This window comes from Cuculus canorus, chromosome 1 (assembly GCF_017976375.1).
Source record: "Cuculus canorus isolate bCucCan1 chromosome 1, bCucCan1.pri, whole genome shotgun sequence".
In the NCBI taxonomy this organism is placed as follows: Eukaryota; Metazoa; Chordata; class Aves; order Cuculiformes; family Cuculidae; genus Cuculus; species Cuculus canorus.
This window is the reverse complement of record NC_071401.1, coordinates 140,249,133-140,258,306: the sequence shown is the minus strand read 5'-3', so window position 1 is coordinate 140,258,306 and position 9,174 is coordinate 140,249,133. Positions and strand designations below refer to the sequence as shown.

General features: G+C 41.0%; 1 protein-coding gene across 1 annotated transcript; it reads left to right on the top strand.

The window, feature by feature from the left end:
* The first annotated feature begins 235 nt into the window (after positions 1-235).
* MGST1 (microsomal glutathione S-transferase 1) lies at positions 236-8,433 on the top strand. The gene is made up of 4 exons (XM_054056383.1): positions 236-386; positions 3,005-3,151; positions 4,632-4,726; positions 7,254-8,433. Exons 2-4 carry the CDS (start codon positions 3,026-3,028, stop codon positions 7,498-7,500), a joined length of 468 nt encoding a protein of 155 aa, XP_053912358.1. The 5' UTR covers positions 236-386; positions 3,005-3,025; the 3' UTR covers positions 7,501-8,433.
* Positions 8,434-9,174: the final 741 nt, after the last annotated feature.

Genomic DNA, 9,174 nt, shown 5'->3' with positions numbered 1-9,174 from the left:
TCTTTATCTTTTTTTTTTTCCCCTTTCTTTTTTTTCTTCTTTTTTCCTCCCAGGTAACTTTTGCTGGGGCCTGGGCTCAAACCCTGCTCTCCCTGGGTGAAGCCACCACGTTTCTTTTTTATTTCTTTATCTTTTTTTTTTTCCTTTCTTTTTTTCTTCTTTTTTCCTCCCAGGTACCCTTTGCCAGGGCCTGGCCTCAAACCCCGCTCTCCCTGAAATAGAGACGTTCCACCCGTTTCTTTCTCTCCCTCTCTCCCCTTCCCCCCTGCACCGCCCTCTGCGGCCCCGCGCTGCCCCCGCGGCAGGTCCCGCCCCCGCGGCTCGAGGCGGTGCCGTGGGCGGAGCGGGCGGCGCGGGGCTGGCGGTGCGAGTGGGACGCGGGTGAGGTGCGTGGGTGCTGCGGGGCGGGAGAAGAACGGGGGGGGAGAGGGGGGGGCCTGCGGCGAGGGGCTCTGCCTTAGGGGCCGCTGGGGGTGCGGGGGGGGGGGGGTTCACGGCTTAGCCGTGGGACGGGGCTTTGCCGGGAAGGGCGAAGCGAAAGCGGCGATGGGGCGAGGCGGGGCCGCCGCAGCCCAACCGAGCGGGTTTGTGGCGAGTGAAGGCGGTGGGGAACGCGCAGAACGCGGCTGGCACAGGCTGTGTATCCCCAGTCCCTGGAGGTGCTCAAGGCCGGGTTGGATGGGGCCCTGAGCAGCCTGTTCCTGTGGTGGTGAAGGAGGCGACCTCAGACCTGGCAGCTTTCTCTTAACTGTATCCTGTTAATCAGCACGGCATGCTGGAGGCAAATTAAGAAAGTACACAGGCTTCTTTCTTTCAAGTAGATATTCGGTTCCCGAACTAAGGAGACAAACAGGATATTTTGTTTTCTCTATTTCACACCCACACTCTTCTTCCCAGGCGGGTTTTTCCAGCCTGGCTGTCTCACATACTCAAGATTCTTGTTCGGAGCACCTGGTCTTTTAGTCACGTTTATTCTGATATGCTTGGTAGCAGCTCCATGCTTTATCTTACTTCCAATTAATCTTCCATATACTTGGTGTTGCTCCCACAGTGTACCTGCCAGTGTCAGCAGAGTTGGAACTGGGTGCTCTTTAAGGCCCCTTCCAACCCAAACCATTCTATGGTTATATGATAAAATACAGCTTTTAACAGCGGTGTAGAAGTCAAAAGTCACGTTTTAACAAACAAAAAGAAGGCCGCCCCAGTGCTGATAGTGCTGATTAGAGCTGCACAGTCAGCCAGCACTGGGGCAAAGTCAGACGTGATAGGAGGGTTAGTGTGGCTGTGTTCCCACCAAGGGCTCGGCAGCCAACAGCTCTTTACCCATTTTCCTTTTAAGACCCTTCACGTGAGATCTAGACTTGTGTGCTTATAGAATTTATAGTTTCCTAGAATCGTTTGATTGGAAAAGACCTTTGAGATCAAGTCCAACCGTATCTGACCATTGCTAAACCATATCCCTGAGCACTTTGTCTACCTATCTTTTAAGTACCTCCAGGGTTGGTCACTCAACCAGTTCCCTGTGTAGCCCATTCCAGGCTTACTAGCCCCAGGTTTTGCATTTGCATCACAGAGAGCTATTACCTTGGCAAATCAGGCTGGTCTTAGTAAGTATATTCCTTGAAGCCCTGGGCTGTTTTAGTATGTAGGGTTTATTTTGGAATTTCTAGTAGTAAAACTATGAGTTCTTTGTCTTTGGTGAGGTTTTGATTTTTCCTTTTTGTGATGAAGGCAAGGCTAGGTCCTTATGAGAGTTTGGAAAGGGCAGTCATGCAGCAGGGACAATGGATAAATGTAGTGTAGTTACAGTGGGAAGCACGCAGAGACACAATTTCTCATGATTTTGCATGGTTCTTGGGTGTGTTTTCAGAATGGCTTTAAAATCCAGCAAGGAGAACCACTCTGAAGCCACGGATTTTCTTTCTTTCTGTTGTGTGAAGCTATGGGGGTTCTGTATAAACTTCTGAGAAAATCTTTGCCCAATTGCTCACTGTCTGGAGAATCGCTGTACTGTGAAGTAAGAGGAAGGAAACTTGCACTGAATTTCTCAGAATCCCTAGACCCAGTGCTTGGCCTGGTGACCTAAGCACTGGTTGGGAAAGGATTAAAAGAGAGAGCAAAATCATCACTAAAGCCAGAAAGGGCCAGGCAAGGCTAGATTTGTTTTGCTGAACAAAGAGCTGCTGACTTCTGTCGTGCCCACCTCCCCAGCAATGAGGTGCCTTCAGCGCAAGAGTCTTCTACTGCTCTTGGCTTATCCAGATCTGGTTAGAGTTCGCAGTGCCTCCATGCTGAAAGCTAGATCAGAGATTGTTAGATCTGTAATCAAGTTAATATTAACTTTTTTATTGCTATTGTTAAAATTATAGAAAATAACAAAGTTAACTATAACAAAAAGTTACAGTCTTGAGTTGCTAAGACACACTAGTTGTAAGGGTTCCTACTTGCTAAGCTCATGATCAAATCACTCGGTGAGGCAAAAGCCGTGCTCTGTGCAGAACACAAATTGAATGTGCGAGGGGGCATGTTTTTTGTTTTACATGTATTCAGTCCTTATCACATTCTTAACTTTATGTTGTTGATAAAAAGGTACCACCTCCATAGGACTGTAGGTTTGCTATGGTCTAATTAGAGAGTTCATTAACTTAAACCTGCCATGGTAAAAGCATAAATGGTTCTCTGCTTTTTGTCATTACAACTTAGTCTTTGCCTGTGAATCATGCTAAAAGCAATTTTTAAGAACAAGGTCTCAAAGGAGAAATATGTATCTTTAACTTGGTTTGATCACAAATTGTTGCTGAGTGGGAAGATACAAGTTAGTTGGAAAGTTTAAATGTGATTTTAATTGTGTAATTCCACCAAAAAAAAAAAAGGCAATACTACTTTTCCTCTTTAAACAGTATAGTATGTTAGTATATCATAAAAAAATGAGCTATTCTGACAATCTTTTTGTTAGGACTTTGGATTACTATGATGTTAGCCTAACTTCAATGTTTTTTTAAAGGTTATCACTGAGAGTAGAGAAATGGCTAAATTGACCCAGTTAATTGACAATGAAGTCTTCCAGGCTTATGCAACTTATGCAACTATTGTTCTTGTAAAAATGATGCTCATGAGTCCTATGACAGCATACTTCAGAGTCACAAGAAAGGTAAGAAATTTGGAACACTGTCTTGTAGAACAGTTTGAAATTTGTATTGAAATACAGAGATGTCACAGTTCTTCCCTTCCCTTCCCTTCCCTTCCCTTCCCTTCCCTTCCCTTCCCTTCCCTTCCCTTCCCTTCCCTTCCCTTCCCTTCCCTTCCCTTCCCTTCCCTTCCCTTCCCTTCCCTTCCCTTCCCTTCCCTTCCCTTCCCTTCCCTTCCCTTCCCTTCCCTTCCCTTCCCTTCCCTTCCCTTCCCTTCCCTTCCCTTCCCTTCCCTTCCCTTCCCTTCCCTTCCCTTCCCTTCCCTTCCCTTCCCTTCCCTTCCCTTCCCTTCCCTTCCCTTCCCTTCCCATCTGCTTCTGCAAGACGGTGTATGCTTCAAGGATTTTGTTGCATTTCTTGATTTGAAATTCTGCTGTTTGTTCCTGCTGTGTGCCAGAGAACCGAGCTGAACTGTTCTGTTGTTCATGAAGTCCTAATAGCACAGCATTTGACCTGCTGCTGGTTTCTGGTGGCTCTAGGTCTTTGGCACAGCTGAAGATTGATTATAGTAGACCACACAAGCTGTCCTATACATTCAAAATTGTATCTGGATGTCTGCGTCATAACCTTGCTTCCTTTTGCTCTTGTGGAAGCACGTCAGCTGTACTGGTCCTGTATGTAGATCTAATGGAATCCTGTATTAGTGCTCATACCCTATTGTGATTCATATATATGCAGGTGACAATAGGACCTTTGTTAATTTGCAGTACTTGGTTTTATTATGACAAATTTTTAGAAATCAGAATTTTTAGACCAAGGACGTTTCACAGAAAGGGATCAAGGCTGTTTCAGAAAGCTATCATGTAGCTCTCCTAAAATCAGGAGGTTTTCTCTTTTTAAGCCAGCAAAACATGAATGGTCTGCAGAACATGTGTGTTACCATGTGTCAGCAAGGAGAGATCTGCTGCAGTCTCCACAGTAATTGGAGGTAATAGTGGGCCATGTAAGTGGAAAAAATTTGTACCTGAGAGGAAAGGAAGAAACTTATTTAGACATAGATGAAGATACTATTGCTGTGTAGACTGCTGAAGAAGGAAGGAATCCAAATGAACTTTCAGATAATTTGTCAAGAATTGTGAAAAAGACACCTAGGCAGTACAGGTAGTAGCGCTACCTTTCAGGTTCTTATGTTCCTTCGGCACACTGGCATTACTTCAGGCTAAGTATCAGTCATCTGCCGTGCTTGTCCATCGTACAAGAAGGCTTTATCTACATGCATAAATTACATTACATTAATTTGCCAGCACAAAAGTTATGTACAGGCTAGGCTCAAGAAAATAGTAATGCAGTAAACAATATGTTATTTCCCATGCCTTTAACTTCAGGTAAGTTATGTGAGGTTATAGAGGCATTAGTAAAAAGAGCAACCGTTATAGCAAGCTGCCTTGTCTAGAAAAAACATTCTGCTTTCTGACATCTCTTACGTGTTTATGTTTGAAATAGGCATTTGCCAACCCAGAAGATACAGCATCCTTTGGAAAAGGCGAGAGTGCCAAAAAATATCTGCGGACTGATCCTGACGTCGAACGTGTGCGCAGGTAATGCATAGGAGTCTCTAAATATTATTTTAAATCACAGAATGATCAAGGAATCAAGGAATTAAATTCACCCTGTGTTCTTTGGCAAGCCTTTGTATGACAGTGTATGATTTACTTTATGTGATAGTCTAATACATCAGTTTGTCTAATTGAACACATCATTCCACATTCAAATGGGCAGCATACTAAAAATAATACATTATTGTCTGGCTATAAAATATATACGTATATAAATATGTAAATATGTATATATATTTATATATAAAACAGCTCTTGGATGCTATTCTGTATGCATGGGCGAAGATTGTAAAATATGACCAGAAGTTGACTTCGTATGAAGCAGTATACGTTAAGTGTGAATCAGCCTTCTAAGATTTGAACACCACTTGCTATAGTTTCATGTTTTCCTGAAGTGTCGAGTGAATAACAGAGGGAAGAGTAGTAAAACTGTGTTAAAGTCATGGAACTCCAGAGCTGTAATGAGATTGTTAATCTGGCGAATCTTTCTTGAGTGAGAGGCAAAGCCTGTGCTCTTTTTGCTGGACTGAAACGAGATTACTCACTGATGTGTCAGTTGTACAGGAAAGTTGACCAGCCTTCTGGATGAATGCTATTAATAGTACAGCAGTGTGCAATATGTGGTGTATGAGGGGTTTTTTTTTTGCAAAACTCATGGCAGAATGTAAGCTGTATTTCAGTGAGCTGAATATTGCAGCTTATTTAATTTTATTTAGCCGATGGCAAAATTTTCAGTTACCCAAATCGTAACTTTAGAGATGCTGATTGATATACCTGTGCTAACAAGGAAAGCTTTAATGGAATGCTTTCCATATCATTGTTGCCTAATGAGGCTAACAATTTTATTTGCTATAGGTAATTTTTATGCCAAAAACTTGAATGTGAATGAACCGATCTCATTTAAGTCACCTTTAGGGAAGATCTTGAAAATAAGTGTCAGCTCTGATTGCAAAACAGCGCATCCTTGCAAATGTAGATGACTGTGGTTCCGTGGCGGCTCGTCTATTTCTTTATATCTCTTCTGGATTAAAATCTCAGAAAGAAGAGTCTAATCTCAGTGGGTTGTAAAGATAATCTGAGCCATCCTTTTCTCCCCTGAGTGGTTCAGGGAGTTGTTAGTTGTTTAATTTGCTGATTGTTACATAAAAATGGACACTTTTTGATGAGGAGTAATTCCTTTCTATTTGTAAATTCTAGAAGGACAACTAGGTTGATACTAACTTTACAATCAAATGCCCTATTCACTTAACGTTAAACAAATGACAACCACCTCATGCTATCACTTACACAGGCTTTAAAAACACATAAAAAATCCCATGTTGCTGTTTTGCAGAGCTGTTCAGAATTCCCCAAACCTAGTAAGTCAGCTTGGTTCTAGATGCTCCATTGGCATTGTAGCATCCATTTTTTACTCCCAACAGTGGTTCTTAATTGAAGTTTATTATATTTTCTTTTGCAAACTTTGTGGCAACAGATAATGCCACACAGATTCAGCATGGCTTCTGTCACTGTATAAGTGACTAGAATTTGTTTTGCTTATAGGTTTTGAAAAGACATTGCTTTCTTCAGTGTACTTTTTCTGGGGGAAAACAGAGTCTGTGGGATATGTTTCCTTTTAATGATAAATGAGTTCAGAAAGCAGCTGCAAAACAGCACCGTATTCTGATGCTAGTTGGCTGTGAAATTAGATGTAATTAGTAAGGCTTAGAGGTTGTTTCAATCAGTCAATTTGGCTGAAGGTATAATTCATCTAAAGACATAAAGGGAGTAGGGAAGATTTAGGAAGAGGTGAAAGAATACTTCAAGATCTGGAGTTCAGTCTCAGTGAGTTTGTAGTAAATTATATTATGGTTTCATTATTTCAAACATTTTTCAGCTATTTTAGTGCTTAGTAGTGAAGAAAATGAACCAAAAGCATAACTGTCACACCTGTTGTTAGATCCTCAAAAATAACATTCTTCAAGATGAGTGAACTTCATGAAGATTTGATAGAATGTTTCATATATAGGATGTTTCATGTTTTCTTTGTGGGCGCTACAAACTGAGTTTATGGAATTGGAGTAGACCGTCTCATCTGTTCCATGAAGTCTAGTAGTTGCAGTCACAGTTATCCAGTTAACTGATGTTCAGTTGAGAGAGGCTGCAAGAAAATTGCAGATATCTGTCTTTTTCCCTGCACTTCTTTGCATTCTTGCACACCCAGGTGAGCTTATATACTTTATATAAATCCCTAATATTACCAAGATCCCAGGGAAAAACTAAGACCTTTCACACAGAAGATCAGAAGCTTAAAAATGTTGTGTGTGGCAAGAGAGACCAGAGCGATGTCAGGTGAACATACCAAAATAATTTCTGTAGCTGAATCAAGTCTCGGCTGAAGAGGAAGCCAGCAGTTGTCTTAGGGCTTTAAAATAGTAGCACAGTCTGAAAATGCTGAAAAATAATGACGCTTTCAGTGGTTTATTCAACAAAATGTAACACCGTAAACTAACTTTGCTTCTTTCCCCAGAGGCCATCTGAATGACCTTGAAAATATTGTTCCATTTCTTGGCATTGGACTGCTGTATGCTCTTAGTGGCCCTGACCTGTACACAGCCTTGCTGCATTTCAGGATCTTCGCTGGGGCCAGGATCACTCACAGTTTTGCATACTTAATCCCTCTTCCCCAGCCCAGCAGAGGTTTATCTTGGGCAGTTGGGTATGCAGTGACCATGTCAATGGCATACAAAGTGCTGAAGACGGCATTGTACTTGTAGCAGAATTGTAGCTTCTGTGTACCATTCGACATTCCATGCAAAGTTTCCAGCAATGTATGTTGATGTCTTGAATGAGCATTCCACAGCGGCTGGAATTAATTTTTTAACAGAGGCTTTTCATTCTGGTTCAGAAATACTTCTTTTTGCAGTAAAAAATAAAGTAAAAAATCCTTCTCCCTTTATTCCCTATTCATGGGCTACATTGCCAAAATGTTAGATTGAATGTTCTCTTTGCAATTTGTCAAGTGCTTACAATTCTAGACATGCAATGATGTTGTACTGATAGTATGTGTGGTAATTTTTTACAGATACACTATTTTTGGCTGTAGCTCTGAAGTCTAAATCAATAAAGACAAGAGAAAAAAAAAAAGAGTGTTTGTATTTTTGTTTTCATTTTTGACTTTTCTCACTGCAGCCAGTAAATAACATGTCACTATGTATCTGGAAGAGATTCCAATCATACAGTTCTTTGAAGAATGCTTACCTTAATAATACGATATAAGCAGTAATGCTAGGCTTGTTATAACAAAACTTTGATGAAATCTTTGTTTGTATAATCCACTTTGGGATTAAAAAACCTAAACCATTGCACCTCCATTTCTCTCAGTTGAATAGATTAAAAAGAAAGAGAAAAGTGTTTGGGTTAGACTCTGTTTAGTGACACTGGTGAAATTTGAAGTAATTTTGTGTTGGAGTTACTACAGACATAGATTTTGTGACTAAATAAAGAATAGACTCTTCATAGAAGGTTTTTTTAATAAATTCAGTGTAAAATGAGTGACGCTTGCAGATGTATATATCAGGTAATTCAGATGTGAATATATAATTAGTTTGTATGTCATGCCATTGTAAATATGTTGCTGATAGAAAATTTTGCTCTTTGCAATATCTTTCTGTAATGTTAATTTGAAATATTTTCTTTAAAGACTCTTACTGGTCTCGGTTGCTTTATTTATTTGGTTTTGTAGCTGTGCCTTAAATAATAGCACAAGATTTCAAGAAAAAAAATTACCCAAAAGAGTCTCCTGATCCAGCATGCTGGTGGTTGGTAAGTTTTAAATGGCAGAACTTGAGAGTGCAGTATGTTTTGGTTTACTTCCCTACCCCAGAAGCTGTGCTGCTCAGGGATAGCCTGGAGAGGAGTTAGAGCATTCTCCCCACTGCCTGTATATGCCAAAGGCTTTGCTTTTCACTTCTTTTTGCATAGGAGAAGTGGATGTAGTGCCACAAGGGAGATCACAGGAGGGCCTACCTATCTGTCCACAGTTGTGAAATGAACCAGTGGAAGTCCGTGCAGTGTTATGTTACGCTGTAAGTGAAAAGGGTAGCAGGAAGGGTCAGGAAAGGAACAGACAAGACTGCTTTATTCTAAAGAAGGGAGATTTTTATTGCAATTCAAGGGTAGTGTTTAAGTCATGTCTACTAAGCAAGAAAAGGATAAGACTTGAAATCAAGAAGTGAACATTAATTTACTAGAAATTAAATTTAACTAATGAGTGAAGTAATGAAGAGCTGTGTCCTTTAAAAGGAGAATGCTTAAAAGAGGAGGATTACAAGTAGAGCATTGTGGAGCTTCAGTTCCTCGGAAGGCAGAGTAAGCACATGTCAACATCTCTGGGTTGCCAGGGACTCCAATGGGACACAACATGAGCATTTGTATTTCTTCTCATATCT

Bases quoted from the DNA above. Each gene is read 5' to 3' on its own strand.
- MGST1 (XM_054056383.1), top strand. From the start codon at position 3,026: ATGGCTAAATTGACCCAGTTAATTGACAATGAAGTCTTCCAGGCTTAT. The intron at 3,152-4,631 runs GTAAGAAATTTG...TGTTTGAAATAG, and splicing joins ACTTCAGAGTCACAAGAAAG to GCATTTGCCAACCCAGAAGA. The intron at 4,727-7,253 runs GTAATGCATAGG...TTCTTTCCCCAG, and splicing joins GACGTCGAACGTGTGCGCAG to AGGCCATCTGAATGACCTTG.